The sequence below is a fragment of the Rhinoderma darwinii genome, chromosome 3 (assembly GCF_050947455.1).
Source record: "Rhinoderma darwinii isolate aRhiDar2 chromosome 3, aRhiDar2.hap1, whole genome shotgun sequence".
Classification (NCBI taxonomy): domain Eukaryota; kingdom Metazoa; phylum Chordata; class Amphibia; order Anura; family Rhinodermatidae; genus Rhinoderma; species Rhinoderma darwinii.
This window is the reverse complement of record NC_134689.1, coordinates 47,257,181-47,274,295: the sequence shown is the minus strand read 5'-3', so window position 1 is coordinate 47,274,295 and position 17,115 is coordinate 47,257,181. Positions and strand designations below refer to the sequence as shown.

At 40.8% G+C, this 17,115-nt stretch overlaps 1 protein-coding gene across 2 annotated transcripts in view; it reads left to right on the top strand.

Moving 5' to 3' along the window:
- SEC24A (SEC24 homolog A, COPII component) overlaps positions 1-17,115 on the top strand; it is a 129,931-nt gene that overhangs the window by 78,530 nt on the left and 34,286 nt on the right. For both annotated transcript variants that reach the window (XM_075856331.1, XM_075856330.1), the window contains exons 8-13: positions 2,252-2,378; positions 2,474-2,583; positions 3,162-3,274; positions 4,932-5,050; positions 6,861-6,916; positions 10,127-10,333. In XM_075856331.1, coding sequence (XP_075712446.1) covers positions 2,252-2,378; positions 2,474-2,583; positions 3,162-3,274; positions 4,932-5,050; positions 6,861-6,916; positions 10,127-10,333 — 732 coding nt within the window. The remainder of the gene's footprint in view (positions 1-2,251; positions 2,379-2,473; positions 2,584-3,161; positions 3,275-4,931; positions 5,051-6,860; positions 6,917-10,126; positions 10,334-17,115) is intronic.

Sequence of the window (17,115 nt, the reverse complement as noted above, 5' to 3'; positions counted from 1 at the left end):
CATGTAGCCTAATCAACTAAGAACACTAAAAGAATTAAACTTTTTTTTACGTTTTTTTTTTTTTTCAAACCTAAACCCTACGCCTAACACAAACCGTAAACCCAAGCCCAGAACAGCACCCTACTCCGTCTAAGGCCCCATGCACATGAACGTGTTTTTGCGACCGCAATTCCCCCGAAAATCCACGGGAGAATTGACTCCCCATTCTTTTCTATGGGGCCATGCACACGACCGTAGTTTTTGCGGTCCTTGCACGGCCCGGGAGCCCGGACCGCAGAAAGAACGGGCATGTCTTATTACGGCCCTGTTCTGCGGTCCGGGCTCATTGAAAACAATGGTGGCGGCCATGTGCATGTCCCGCGATTTGCGGGCGGCCTGCGGCTGACAGTCCGCAGCCAGCCGACCCGAAAATCACGGCCATGCACACGGCTACGGTCGTGTTTATGAGGCCTAACAGCGTACACGCCGTCTAACAGCGTACCCTAAAAAGAAAGTAGTTTATAGTACGATTCTTAGTATATACAGTAAATATATTTATATATATATGTATATACTATATACTATAAAATACTGAAAAAAAATTGTTTTTTTTAATAAACTGTGTAAGGGACAAGTGATTTTGTGTGGGGACACTGACACACTTGTATCTGTTTCTCTCCACAGCTAGAACAGTGAGGAGAAACAGATACATGTTTTTACTTTTATTTTACAGTAGTGATCACTGATTGGATCTCAGTGATCACAAAAGATCAGGAACCAATTCTATTGGCTCCTGATCACTGCTCTAAGAACAGAGCTGCTAGCAACAGCTCGTTCTTAGAGCAGGAGCTGTAATTTAGACACTCCCGGCGGCTCTGTACGCAGTAACAGCATGTGACCGCTGTGATTGGCTGTCACAGCGGTCACGTGCTGTTACGACGAAATCGGCAGGTCCTGATGGCTGCACTAAGAACCGGACCTGTTACTTACAGCCGGTTTTTAGTGCAGATGTCACCAGGGTGCCGTTAAACCCCCTCTACTACAGCGACGCCAAAAGGCGTCGCTGTAGACTGAGTACCTGCACCGCCTGACGTCAAAAGACGGTGGGCGGTCGTTAAGGGGTTAATGTGGATGATAGACTAAATGACAGCATGCAATGTCAATCCGCTGCTTCTAAGGCCAGCAAGATATTGTCGTGTATTAAGAGGCATGGACTCGCGGGACACGGATATATTATTACCACTTTACAAGGCATCCGCGCGCAACATATTTTACATTGGGTTGTGCTAGCTTGTATTCCTCTTCACAATTATTTGTGTGTGTGTGTGTGTGTGTGTGTGTGTGTGTGTGTGTAAAGTATTATTTTATTTTTTTTCCTCCTTTTATACCTTTTGTAATTAGGGATGCGCGATGCATCGAAACTTCGCTACTGTTTCGGTACTGTGCATCCCCAAACGGGTCGATACTGTTATTTAATGTATTTCGATACTTAGCTGTGCTCCCGCACATCTAAGTATAGAAATACATGAATGTATGAGCGGAGCTGCAGCTGTGTGATACAGTCAATGCCCCGCTCCCGAGTCCTGACATGTGCGCGCTGCCAGGATGATGCGGCCAGCGATGCACTAATGATCCCCATTAATGAAGACAGAACATGGCGGTCGCACTGCCTCTAACTTTACCTTTGCCATCCTCTTCCTGTTCGGAAGTCCCTACTCTGTCCTTTCTGAAGAGAACGGCAGTGTTTGGTAATGTGGATTGCTGAATTTGTTGTTGTTGGATAATCGCTAGTGGGGGAGACTGCAGGTTGTGACTCCACATCATAGTGAGGCAGAACTATCTGTGCCTCCTTGCACCTTTTCTGCGGCAGAAAACTGCGGTAAAACGAGTAAACGTCACGAGACGCAATTTGCCCCAAAAATGTAGACGTTTGCACTTCTCACCCTTTTTTTTGTTTTTATATATTTTTATTTTTTGTAGAGCAATGTGAAGTGCTACCTGGTGTCAATTATAGTGCAAATATCTGGCACACGGGCGGCCAGAGATGTGCCAGTTGCGTGCGCCTCTTAATAAATTAGGTGCATCTTACATCAGCGTATTTTAGATTAAGACTTGGTTATGAAGCGCCAGTCTTGATGATTCCTCCTAGTAGTTTAGGGCGGTTGTTTGGCAGTGGTAAATAATACTAAAATGAAGGGGGAAAAATGAGATGTTTATGCTTGTCCAAAATAGGTGGTGGTTTTAAAAGTTCCCTTTTCTGTGTTTTTCCCAGCAACTACCTGTTGTAACATCCAGTACTATCGTCAGATGTCGTTCTTGTCGTACTTACATCAATCCCTTTGTCAGTTTTTTGGACCAAAGACGATGGAAATGCAACTTGTGCTACAGAGTAAATGATGGTAAGAGAGGTTTACACTCTATTGGTCACTCTTGGAATGAAGTTGTTGATGGCTCTAGATCGTGTAATCATTGCGGTATTTTCTTATATTCACAGTCCCTGAAGAATTTATGTACAATCCTGTAACAAGAGTCTATGGCGAGCCCCACAAAAGACCAGAAGTTCAGAATGCCACTATTGAATTTATGGCACCGTCCGAATACATGGTAATGTTAAGTTACTTGAGTGCACAAGTCATGTCACCTATTTTTACTTATTCAGCTAGGGCGACACGGCGACTTTAGCCGCAACACCGGTTTGATTTACAAGGCTTTTCATGCGACTGTCTTGTCGGAGTAACCTGCGGGTCACAGCAACAACAAAAATAACACACCTTGAAAACGTGCGTTTTTGTTTTTTTAAAGAAACACATGCGTTTTTTTTAAAGAAACATGCTTTGCAAACACTTTTGTCTAAAGGCTCGGGTATTTAAAATATGCATGCGTGTAATATTTATTTTTTTTTTTTTTTACAGCAGTTCTAAAACGCAACATAAATGCAGGAAAAATAAAAAAAAACACAAAATATGAACCAAGCCTAATAGTGCCCCAGTTTTCTGTAAACGCATCCAGTTTGAATTTTGGATGCAACCGTTTGGGGAGAAGCCCGATTAATTATAAATCCAGGCATTTAACCTCGTAAATCTGTTATTTTAATCCTGCTCTGCATGCAATTGTATAACAACCTATTTATTTCAATTGGCGAAATCCAATTTACTTTATTTTGCTCACCTAATGTTTTACAGCTGCGACCCCCTCAGCCTCCTGTGTATCTGTTTATGTTTGATGTGTCCCATAATGCCATAGAGACGGGTTATCTGAACACTGTTTGTCAGACCTTACTTGACAATCTGGATTGGTATGTACGCATGCATTATGTTTTAGCAGTATTTTCAGTTTTTTCATTGTATATTTCTCTAAGAATCAGTCTATCTATGGACCTGTCAATTTAAAGAAACACTACAGTCAAAAATAAAATTGGCCATCACATTCTGTTTATAGTTCTTCTTACCTCTACATAGTAAGAGTATAATCCCACATGGCGGACATATTTCAGTTTATGCTACTTTTCTCGTGACCAAACACAGCAGGTTATTCTGTTTTTCAGAAATTTTGCTAAAACTGAGATATGACCGTAACGTGTGAACAGACTTTAAAGACTTTGTGGTCTGTTATTTTATGTTTGTTTTCTACAATTTAGCATTAATTAATTGTGTTCTCTCCAATAATTAAGTCCCCTGTATGTAAATTGCCACTCCCTACATAGACGGCACACATCTTGGGTTTTAAAATGTAAACATTTCAGTTGGAAACCATGTATCGTAGTCTGAAAGAACATTTAAAATTAGGTATTTACTGTATAATAATAAGTTTTCCAAGCCCTTTCAAAACTGGTGTTTTGGACTATGTTCATGTCAAGTTTTTCATGTTTTTTTTATTTTTCTTGCCTACGCTTGACGTGTAGGTTCGAAAAAGGCTCCCGACGTAGGCATTTGTCACATCCTACATTTAATGTATAACTGTGGCATCTCCAAATAGGAAAAATGGGCAACACAGTAGAAAAACAACCTCCAGGGTAGCAGGGTGCATGCCCCCAGGAATCCGACTTCGAAATCCCCAGGTTTCAGGAAAAAAATAGAGATAGAGGCAGCACTCCAAAGATCATATGAAAAGATTTTTTTATTCACCCATCCGTGCAGTAGGATGCAACGTTTCACCTGCTCAATGCAGCCTTCGTCAAGGGTTGCATTGAGCAGCTGAAACGTCGCATCTTACCGCACTGATGGGTGAATAGAAAATCTTTTGATATGATCTTTGGAGTGCTGCCTCTATCTCTATTTATAACTGTGGCATCTGTCACCATCGACTTTACTGGTATCCGTTAAACGGATACCCTTCTAGTCTATGGGTGACGGATGCAACTATTAAGCATCCGCTTAATATATCCATCACTCATAGACTTGAATGGTAGCCGTTTAACCTATACGTCATGTTAGACTATTGACAGCCCATGACGTATGCATTAAACGCATACATTTGATGCTCCCTGCGCGGTATACATTTTTTTTGTGGGATGGTATAGCGTAGTCTACTAAGATAATCCATCCTTCAAAAAAATAAAACAAATTTTAAAAAAAAAGTATACCTGCTAACGGAGGCCAAAAGGATATATTTTTGACCTCTGTCTGGCTAAGGAAGACCTGTGAACACATTTATAGGGTACGTTGGGGTCTTTCTCAACATACATGCTAGACGTAGGGCAAAAACGTGATGTTAACAGGGTTTTCTCACTACCCTGCAGGAGGTTAGTCTTCGTTGTAAAATAATGTGGTGCAGTTAGAGCATATTTTCTTTGCTTACTCCTAAATTGCTCATGCCCCGTTGTTCAGCTGCGTTGTTATAAAGAACAGCAAGGAATCTCTGTAACGGCACCGTTCAGGCACTATAGTGATAGAAAAATAGTCTAATGACCATACCATCATTCGCTTTAACAAACCCAATTTCTTCCCACAAAGGCTTCCTGGCAACACAAGGACGAAGATCGGTTTTATCACATTTGACAGCACAATCCATTTCTACAGTTTACAAGAAGGATTGTCACAGCCCCAAATGTTAGTGGTGTCAGATATAGATGGTAAGTACTCAAGTATGAATTACAGATCATATTCCTGTGTGTGTGCGTGTGTGTGTGTGTGTGTGTGTGTGTGTGTGTGTGTGTGTGTGTGTGTATATATATATATATATATATATATATTTATTCTACTAGTCCTCAGTGAATTAGAATATCATCAAAAAGTTAATTTATTTCAGTAATTCAATTAAAAAAGTGAAACTCATATATTATATAGATTCATTACACACAGAGTGATCTATTTCCAGCATTTTTTTCTTTTAATGTTGATGATTATGGGTAACAGTCAATGAAAACCCAAAATTTAGTGTCTCAGAAAATTTAGAATATTAAATAAGCCCATTTTCAAAAATGATTTTTAATACCGAAATGTAGGCCTACTGAAAAGTATATAAAGTTTATGCACTCAATACTTAACCCCTTCCCTCCTTTTTCGGATTTTCACTTTTGTTTTTTCCTCCCACCTGCCAAAAGGTATAATTTTTTTTATTTTTCCGTCTATATAGCCATATGAGGGCTTGTTTTTTGCGGGACAAGTTGAAGTTTTTCATGGCACCATTTATTGTACCACATAATGTACTGGGAAGCTGAAAAGTATTTTTGGGGTGTAATGGGCAAAAAACAGCGATTACGCCATTTTTTGGGGGGTTTTGTTTTTACGGCATCCAACGGGCGGTAAAAACTACATATTCACTTTGTTCTACAGGTTGATACGATTACGACGATACCGAATTTGTTTTGTTTTATGTTTTACCACTTAAAAAAATAAATAAAACGATTTGCTAAATTAAAAAAATATTTCGTGTCGCCGTATTCTGAGACATAACTTTTTTTTATTTCTCCATCTATTTAGCGATGCGAGGGCTTACATTTTGTGGGGCAGGCTATAGTTTTCACTGATGTCATTTTGGGGTATATGCGACTTTTTATTACCTTTTTTTGGAGCGCTAAGCTGACCAAAAACCAGCAATTTGCATGTTTTATATATATATATATATATATATATATATATATATATATATATATATTTTTTTTTACGCCATTCACCGAGCAGTTTAAACAACGCTATATTGTGATCTGACTTTTACAGACGCGGTGATACCAGTTATGTTAACTTTTTATATTTTTTTAACATTGATCTAGGGAAAAATTGTGAAAAGGGGGGGTTTTTTGAATTTTTGATACTTAGTGTTTTTTTTATGTTCCAAAATTTTTTTTAACAGTGTTTTACTTTTTTTATTAGTCCCCCCTCCCCCCCAGGGGACTTGAAGCAGCGATCGTTGGATCGCTGGCATGGTATACTTCAATACTAATCTATTGCAGTGTGTCGTGATTCCGACAGTCTCCTTTGAAGCCCTGTCGGATTCTAACACTTTAAATGCCGGCTTGTTTCAGGGGGCGCCCCCCTGATACTAACACTTTAGGTTTCCGGGTTTTTTTGACGGAATCAATAGCGCAGACGACTGCGCTATTGATTCCGTCAAAAAAACGGAATCATGATGGAATGGTGACAAACGGAAATTATTAGCCATGTTTCCGTCACCTTTGATGTCAACGGTGATGCAAACAGAAGGTAAGGTTTCTGTTTGCCTTTCCATTGAGGAGTTCTCCCGACGGAAACCTCCAACCGAACCCCTCAATGGAAAGCCAACGCTGATGTGAACAGACCCTAATGCTGTTTTGAATGAAAAAGGAATTTAAGAATATTTTGCTTATACCTGCTGGTCTATGTACAACTAATGCTTAATAATGAATGTAAAACTATGCTATGTAATGAGTTACACCCAACTTTATTATTTGTTTCCATTTGCAGATGTGTTTATTCCAATGCCTGAGAACCTGCTGGTCAATTTAAATGAATGCAAAGAGGTATGGAATACCCTGCAAGTTTTATTACATACATTAAAAAAAAAATCCCAGTTTGTTGCAATATGTTTGAGCTTTTTTGTTTTCAACTTTACCAGTTAAATATGTAAAGTGGACCACCATAAAACAGCTGTGAATGAGGGAAAACTTTGTAGTGTTGAGTATTTTCAGAATTCTCTGACATACCACAGGTTGCCCAGTTGCAATCTAGAATAGACCTGATAGGCTAAAGGGAATCTGTAAGATCAGTTTTCGAATACCAAACTGGTACCGGCAATTGGTAGATCTCTTGACGGCATGTGCCCACATACCTTTCGATTTCTTCCTATTACCTTGTTCAGTACACCCTGAACTCCCTATCGGAGAAGTGGCGTGGGGCCGAGCTCTTTCTGGTGTACTGCTGACATCACGGCACACGTCACAAGAAATGAGGCACATACAGTGCACGTGCCAGGCATAATGCGTGTGGTGGACGTTCAAGACTTCTGTGAGGACTGACGTTTGCTTAGTGTGGCAACCTCAATCATGAGCCAGGGGGAGGAGTTGCGCAGGCTTAGATGCTGAGAACAGGAGCATTTTCGGGGAATCGAGCTGCCCAAGTGTCACTTCCAACCTAATTTGTATTTAGTTTGTTACATTGGGGGACACAGATCGTGGGTATACGCTGTTCCTACTAGGAGGCTTGATACTAAAAAATGAAAAAGTGGCCCCTCTTACAGCATATACCCTGCCCACAGACGTTGAGCTACCCAATCTCCGCTTAGTTTCCATAGGAGGCAGACACCTCTGCTAATGCAGCAGAGTCCCTGCCAAAGTTTTTCTTTGTCTTTTTTTTTTCATCTTCAGCAAGTAAGATAGGACAGAGATTGACATGGTCTCCCTGTTGTCACCTCCTTTGGGCGCACAGTGTCCTATTGAAAATGCGCCGTTGTCCAACCTGCCTATGAAGACAAGTGGGACAAGAGCATCCGCTCCCCTGTCAACCACCAACCCAAGGAGCACCTCTAATACCTCTCCCACCAGTGTCTCCTTAGTAAAGGATGTAACATTGAGGGGGTGCTCCTGCTGGTTACTCATCTGGGAGATGGTGGAAAGCGCTGAATGGATGGTGAGTTTTAACCCTGCCCCCAGGCCACCGCTTGTATGTAGTTTAGGTCTACTGGACTTTTCTGTCGGTTGCATGCTTATTTGCAGTTCTATGGCACTTATTTTGCTGTGGGTGCCATTTTCTTTACTTTGGCCGATGCCATTATGCCGGTGGCACCATTACCACATAGTACAAGCAGGGGGGGCGAGTGTTCCCTCCTATTTCAATCACACTCCAGCGTGCTTTTTTTCTACTTTCCACTCATGGGGACTCCGCCGCCTCTTATTGGCCAGTCTCCTTACATGACGCCAGCAGTAAACTGCTGCGCTCCGTGGACGGAGCCTACGTATTCTCTATATCTCTACTCCTTTAGGACAGACTATGCTGGGGACACCGGACCTCCTGACAAATGCTGCTGCATCTTTGCCTTCAGGATGGACATCAGACACTCTGAAACCGGGTAAGACCTGCCCTTGGCCTTTTTCTACTTCCCCCTTCAGGTGCCCTTGCCTTAGTCACTAAGCTTACGACCTGTATGAGTATGTTCTTCTCCTAGCAGAACTAGGTGAAGGCAGCCATTACTCCCTAAAGAGGAGTGTCTGTTGCTGTCTAGTACTGAGTGTTTATTTTGGCTTCTTTACTCCCCCTAGTACAGTGTGTGGTTTAGTAACCCCATCTACTGCCATGTCTGACCCTAAGGGAGAACCCTCACACCAGCAACAATTTATTACGACTGTTCCAAGTGCACTAAATTTTGGCCGCCTGGTTTAGGGAGGTTGTATCTTCCGGGTTCCAGATCGAATTTGCCAGTCTCCCTCCAGTGCGTTTATTTTAGTCTGCTGTTCCACAGTCCCCCTCTAGGGCGGCTGCCTTTTTTTGAGCAATCAACTCTCTGCTCCTCATCATTCTGGTACCTCCGACCAAATTTTTGTGGCTTTTATTCCAACCTTTTTGTCATGCCAAAAAAGGAGCGTTCGGCCCATCCTGGACGTAAAGCGTCTCAACGCACTTTTCGGGTTCGTCATTCGGATGGAATTCCTTCGGTCTGTTATTGCTTCCATGGAACAAGGATTGTTTCTTTTCCCAGTGAATATGAAGGACGCATACTTACATGTTCCTATTTGCCAGACTCCCTAACGCTTTGCAGTACTGTCCGATCATTACCAATAGTGGCCCTTCCCGTTGGTCTGGCCATGACCCCAAGAGTCTTTACGAAGGTTCTTTTCGTCGTTCTGTTACTCCTTCACATCAGGGGGTTGTCAGTCACCCCGTAGCTGGACCCTACCCTCATCAAGTCCCCCTCCAGGGAGCACAACGAGACAGCGCTCCAGATTACTCTGGACACAGTAAATCGGTTTAGTTGGATTGTCAATCGATCTATCCCAGAAGATTGTGTTCCTTTTCTCATCCAGTTCATTGGGGGACACCGCTCCCACCCATTGTTTTTTCAAGGTTTTTTTTTGTTCTTGGTTGACCGTTTGAGGGATTCTCCTCTAGTATATGACATATTTATCTTACCTTGTATCTGCTTCTCCTACTGCTTGGGGACAGACTGAATAGCTCAGTGCCTGTGGGCAGGGTATATCCTATTAAAGGAGCCACTTTTTAATGTCTTAGTGTCAAGCCTCCTAGTGGCAACAGCAAATACCCATGGTCTGTGTCCCCCATTCAACTGGACGAGTATAGGATTTTACATTGCTTACTCAAAAAATCCTGTTATTGCAAGAAAGATTATATTTATTTAGACTATTACCTCAGCAACAATGTAATAGGAAGAAATCAAAAGGTATGCGAGTCTCTGCTTTCAAAAGACCTACCAAACGCTGGTACCAGTTTGGTTGTCCAAAATTATCTGACTGATTCCCTTTAAGAACATTTTTTTTAAAAAAAACTTAACGTATTCTGCATTTCTTTAGAAAACATAATTGTTAATGTATATTAGAACAAACCTGTGGCTAGTATCTCTTTCACACAGGGGAACTATGAATGAATATAGGGTTACACATAATTGTATGTGGGAGCTTCCAAACTCGCTAATTGTCACCTATTTGTCATTTAATGGATATTTGAAAATGTGCTCAATATATTAAAGAAATAAGTTAATGTTTAACATTTTCTATACTTAGCTGGTCCAAGACTTACTGAAGAACCTCCCACAAATGTTCACAAAGTCTTCAGAGACGCAGAGTTCTCTTGGGCCAGCACTACAGGCTGCATACAAGCTGATCTCACCCACTGGAGGGCGAATTTCTGTTTTCCAAACACAACTGCCAACGGTGGGTGCAGGAGCCCTGAAACCCCGAGAAGAACCGAACCAAAAATCCACTGCAAAGGTGAAGCTTCAAATAAACAAAATGCATTAGGGTTTGTGCAAATCTAAAATAACGTGATTTATTTGTTTGACATAAATCCTTTCCCTTTTATGATGGCCCGTTATATATGTATAGGTTTATACAGTCAGAAACGTAACCATATTGATTACAACTTAAATGGTTGTCTGTTTTGGACAATCACTTTTATGCTAGACTGGTCCCCTGGCACAGAACCGATCACAGGATGTCCAGTTGCTAGGACCACCAGCGATCAGCTGTACACTATTGAGGAACCCAGCAGCAAGTGTTCAGTCCCCCTGCAGAGGTGCCACATGGGAAATTAATCTACATATTACCTATTGAAATCAATGGGCTGTCCATGTAATCCACAGACGTGTCTGGTACTCTGCAGCAAGATGTAGTCTTATTAGAAGATCTCTGCTCTGGGTCTCTTTTAATTGTCTTCCTTGCACTATCCTATTTTGTTAGAAAGATACCTTGAAATTAAGCTAATCACAGATTGTCCTGTTGCTGGAGATCCCAGCAGTCCGATGTAATCTCATTAATTGTTCAATTCCCCACCAGTGCCACCAATCATTGGCTGCTCTGGTTAAGATGAGGTTCCTGAAAGGGGGCTTCCTCTCTTAAGAATTTTCTAATTGTAGGATTTGGTGGTAAATCAAAATATGTCTACATGGTTTTTGAGGTCCGGCAACATGCTGTATGTCAGGGATACATTTTAGTGTATTACATTTGACACAACAGTGACATTACCAAGAACTGGATGTCCCTCAAAACTTGATGAAAAGACAAGATGAAAATTGGTCCACCCACCGGTTTAGGGTATATGGGGGAAAGGATACCCAAATTAACCATCCTGAATGCCCCACTATGCTCAATATAAGTGGGTGAATAGTTTGGGACCTAATTTACCCACTATTAGACAAAGGGTACCACTTGTATAAACTTTTATACAAGTCTTCCCCTGTTTTAAAATTTTATTTGCAAAAAAAAGGTGGCTTGCGGCACGATTAGACGTAACAAGAAAGGCGCAGGTAAACCAGAAAAAAAATGTCCTCATGTTAACCAACATCCATGCTGATGAAAAGAGCCCTGTTTCTGTGCGAGGGACGAATGCCACCATTACGAAGCTGCTCTGTATACAGCAGTACAATAAGCACATGGGAGAGGGTGGATCTTGCCGACCAGTTGCTGCAGCCCTATATCTTGTGCAAATGGCGCTGTATAATTCCTTCACTAGTTACAGGAAACCAGGGACCTTACATGAACTACCAGGAAAAAGGTCATACATTTTTTTTTTGGAGACCAAGGTGGGGAGAACACTGCTCCAACCTCAAGCGAGGCCAGCAGATTTATTCCGTGACCGCATTTTCCATCCCAAGTGCCCCCAACAGCTAACGAGACGTCCCCAAAAGATGCCGGTTGTGTTTAAAAAATGGAACAAGAAGAGTTACAGGCTACCAGTGTGATACTTGCCAAGACAAACTAGGCTTCTGTATGCACAAATGTTTCCGCATATACCATTCGTCACTAGATTACCTTTTTTATGTTATTTGTACTCCCGTTTTGTCCCATCCGACATTTCCATTCCTTTATTTTCTGATTCATTCTCTACTTAATTTTCATCCCGTTTCTCATTACCATATTGGACACTTATAATTTGGATTTCAGCAAAAGTCCAATCACTATTAACCCCTTGCGTACCTTCGACGTAATAGTACGTCGCTGGCCGCTTATTCCAGCGTACCTTCGACGTACTATTACGGCGCAGGAATAAACTGTCACTATGTGAAATCACATAGTGAAAGAACAGCGGCGGCAGCTGTCATTGACAGCTAACTGTCTCTGCTACCGGCCTGGGGACCAATTAGCAGTCCCCAATGCCGGCGATTGCTGTGATTGGTCAGTCTCTGAAGACTGACCAATCACAGCGGTCTGTGACGTCGTCTGCAGGAGAAAGCTCCTGTCACTTTCTCTGATCTCACTTCTGTGAGATACGTGAGGAGATCAGAGAAAGCGGTGTAAATAAACAAAACACTATTTTTATTAACCTCTTCCCGAAAATGGGCGTATAGTAACGCCCTGAGGATGAAGCGGGCACAGGAGCTGTGCTCGCTCTATCTTCATCGGATGTCAGCTGTAATATACAGCCGACATCCCACTGCAACTACAGCGATCACTGTCCTCTCCGATCGCTGTAGTTTAACCCCTTAAATGCCGCTGTCAATAGCGAAAGCGGCATTTAAGTGATTGATACAGAGGGAGGGGGCTCCCTCTGCACCCCATTGCCCCCCCCCCCCCGCGAAAAATCGCGGGGTTCTGATGGTTGCAAAGGCAACCAGGAAGCCTAGCAACGGCTTCCTGGTTGCCAGATATGGGAGCCTATTAGGTTGTAATAGGCTCAACTGTCAGTTGTAAAGTGACAGTTACAATACACTGCACTACACAAGTACATACAGAAGTAGTGCAGTGTATTGTACAGGGGATCAGAAGATCAGATCTTCCAGTCCCCTAGTATGTGTAAAATAAAAAGTGAAAAAAAAGTAAAAAAAAAGTTTTAGATAAATAAATACAAGTTTTACGTAATAAAAACAATAATCGTCTTGTTTCCCTGATCAAGCCCTTTATAATTAGAAAAAAAAGACAAAAACTAGACATAATAGGTATCGCCGCGTTCGTATCGGCCTGACCTAAAAAAATATCATATTTATCCCGCACGGTGAACACCGTAAAAAAAATACCATAACAAACAATGGCAGAATTTCCTTTTTTGGTCACGTTGTTTCCAAGAAAATGGAATAAAAAGGTGATCAAAAAGTCGCGCGTAGCCAAACATGGTACCAAAAAAAACGACCGTGTGTCACGCAAAAAATGTATGTACTCCGCACAGATTACATATGCCCCCACATTATAAACTGAAACACCAGTAAAACACTAAACAAAACTACTACCAAGCAAAATCTGCGCTCCAAAAGCCAAATGGCGCTCCTTCTGGGCCTGGCAGTGTGCCCAAACAGCGGTTTATAACCACATATGGGGTATTACCGTACTCTGGAGAACCGCTTAACAATTTATGGGGCGTATGTCTCCAGTGGTACAAGCTGGGCCCAACGCATTGGGCACTGAAATAGCATATATGTGGAAAATGTCAATTTTCAATCTGCAACATCCACTGTGCACTAATTTCTGCAAAACCTTTGGGGGTCAAAATGCTCACTACACTTCTAGATGAATTCCTTGAGGGGTGTAGTTTCCTAAATGGGGTCACTTCTCGGGAGTTTTCACTGTACTCGTACCTCAGCGCAATGCAACATGGCGTCAAAAACAAATTTTGTAAAATCTCCACTCCAAAAACGGAATTGCACTTTTTCCGTTTAGACCCTTGCCGTATGTCCAAATAGCCGTTTACAACCACATATTACGTATTTCCGTAATCAGGAGAAATTGTGTAACACATTTTGGGGTGTCTTTTCTCCTGTATTCCTTGTGGAAATTAAAAATTCTGAGCTAAAGCTACAGGTTATTGGAAAAAAAAATGTTTTCATTTTCACGGACCAATTCTAATAAAATCTATAAAACACCTGAGGGCTCAAAATGCTCACTACACCTCTAATTTAATTCTTTCAGGGGTATAGTCTCCAAATTGGGATCATATCTGGGGAATTTCTACTGTACTGGTACTTCAGGGACTCTGCAAATGCGACATGGCCCCCAGAAACCAATTCAGCAAAATCTGAGCTGCAAAATCCAAATGGTGCTCCGTCCCTTCTGAGCCCTGCCATGGGTCCAAACAGCAGTTTATTACCACATAATGGGGTATTTCCGTAATCAGGAGAAATTGCTTTACAAATGTTGAGGTGCTTTTTCTCCTTTATTCCTTATAAAAATTAGAAAATTCTGTGTTTTTTCCAAAAAAAAGTCTCTTTTCATCTTCACAGACTAATTCCAATAAATTCAGCAAAAAACCTGTGGGGTCAAAATGATAACTATACCACTAGAAAAATTCCTTGAGGGGTATAGTTTCCAAAATGGAGTCACTTTTGGGGGGATTCCACTGTTTAGGTCCCTCCAGGGCGTTGCAAACATGACACGGCACTGAAAACCATTCCAGTAAAATCAGAGCTCCAAAATCCAAATGGGGGTCCTTCCCTTCTGAGCCCTGCTGTGGGTCCAAACAGCAGTTTATTACCACATATGGGGTATTTCCGTAATCGCGAGAAATTGCTTTACAAATGTTGGGGTGCTTTCTCTCCTTTATTTCTTGCAAAAATTAGAAATTTTTACGTTTTTCCAGAAAAAAAATAGATTTTCATTTTCACAGACTAACTCCAGAAAATATAGCAAAATACCTGTGGGGTCAAAATGCTAACTATACCCCTAGATAAATTCCCTGAGGGGTGTAGTTTAAAAAATGGTGGTCACTTTTGGGGGTTTCCACTGTTTTGGCACCACAAGACCTCTTCAAACCTGACATGGTGCCTAAAATATATTCTGAAAAAAGGAGGCCCCAAAATCCAAGAGGTGCTCCTTTGCTTCTGAGGCCTGTGTTTCAGTCCATTAGCGCACTAGGGCCACATGTGGGATATTTCTAAAAACTGCAGAATCTGGGCAATAAATATTGAGTTGCGTTTCTCAGGTAAAACCTTCTGTGGTACAGAATAAAATGTATTACATATGAATTTTGTAAAAAAAAATGAAATTTGAAAATTTCAGCTCTACTTTCCTTCAATTCCTGTAAAACGCCTAAAGGGTTGAAACACTTTCTGAATGCTGTTTTGGATACTTTGAGGGGTGCAGTTTTCAAAATGGGGTGTTTTATGGGGGTTTCAAATATATAGGGCACTCAAAACCACTTCAGAACTGAACTCGTCCCTGAAAAAAATCGCTTTTTGAAATTTTTCTTAAAAATATGAGAAATTGCTGCTAAAGTTCTAAGCCTTGTGAGGTCATAGAAAAATAAAAGGATGTTCAAAAAACGATGCAAACATAAAGTAGACATATGGGAGATGTTAATTGGTAACTATTTTGTGTGGTATTACCATCTGTTTTACAAGCAGATGCATTTAAAATTGGAAAAATCATAATTTCTTCATATTTTCGCTAAATGTTGGTGTTTTTCACAAATAAGCAATGAATTTATCGACCAAATTTTTGCACTAAACTAAAGTACAATATGTCACGAGAAAACAATCTCAGAATCAATTGGATAGGTAAAAGCATTCCGGAGTTATTACCACATAAAGTGATACATGTCAGATTTGAAAAAATGGGTCTGGTCCTCAAGGCCAAAATGAGCTGGGTACTCAAGGGGTTAAAATTCTCATTATACCCCTAGATGAATATATTGAGGGTTGCTGTTTTATCAATTCATTGAGTTAGTTTACTTTTGCCCTAGACCCTCAAAGACTTGGCAAACATGAAATGGTGGCCTGTAAATGATTCAAGCTAGAATGTTGCCATGAAAGCCTGTCATGTATCGAAACAGCCGATTAGGGACTCTTTGGGGGTATTTCTGAGCACAGAAGTACCAGCGCAATAAAATGTGGGGTGAATGTCCTCCGTTTACTTTGTACAAAACATTTTTTCCATGTAAGTGACGCATTTGTGAAAAAAAAAGCAAATAAAATTTTTTCTCACTTGCTTTGCATAAATTCTGTGAAAAAATTGTGCGGTCTAAATGCTCACTACACCCCAAGATAATACCTTAAGGGGTCTAAATTTCAAAATGGGGTAATTTATGTAGGTTTCCAATGTTCTATTACTTATTGAAATTTAGTAGTAAATTGTGTTTTCAGCTCCAAGCTAAGTTTACGTAGTCTAATATGTACTGTTACAGTTGTAAGCACTAAAATATACTCAAATTGTAAAAAAAAAAATATACAAAAAAATCACAATTAAGAAGACCTATGGAAATATATATTAACAGATTTATACAATATATTCATAGATTTTTTTTTACATATAGCAATTAAAGTGGGGGGGACGACTATTTTTGTTTACTCTTTCGGCAGTTTTTTAAGCTTTTTTAAAAAGGAAACGTAAACTGTGTTAACTGAATTTTACCACTAAAAGAAAGTACAATATGTGACAAAAATAAAAAAAACAATGTCAATCACTTGGATGCACAAAACAATTAGTCATTCCCTGATATATTTGCACGTTAAATTTCTAAAATTTGTCTAGGCTCTGTCACCAGATTATAAGTGCTCTATCTCCTACATAATCTGATCAGCGCTGGAATGTAGATAACAGCAGTGGTTTTTATTTTGAAAAACGATCATTTTTGACAGTTATGAGCAATTTTAGATTTATGCGAAGTACTTTCTTAATAGGCAACTGGGCGTGTTTTTACTTTTTACCAACTGGGCGTTGTACAGAGGAGTGTATGACGCTGACCAATCAGTGACCAATCAGCCTCATACACTTCTCATTGTTCCAGCCCAGCATGATCCACAGCACAGCGTGATTGTGCAGTGAAGGAAGCTGGGCTGGAACAATGAGAAGTGTAGGACACTGATTGGTCAGCCTCATACACTCCTCTGTACAGCGCGCACTTGGTCTAAAGTAAAAATACGCCCACTTGGGCATTAAGTAACTCATTAGCATAAATCGCTAATAAAGTGGTAAAAATAGATTGTTTTTTTTTTTTAAATAAAAAGCATTACTGTCACCTACATTATAGTGCCCATCTCCTTATGTAGGAGATAGGGCATTTATAATCTGGAGACAGAGCCTTTTTAAGGCCCAAACAGGCTGGGTCTTTAAGGGGTTAATAGGGAATA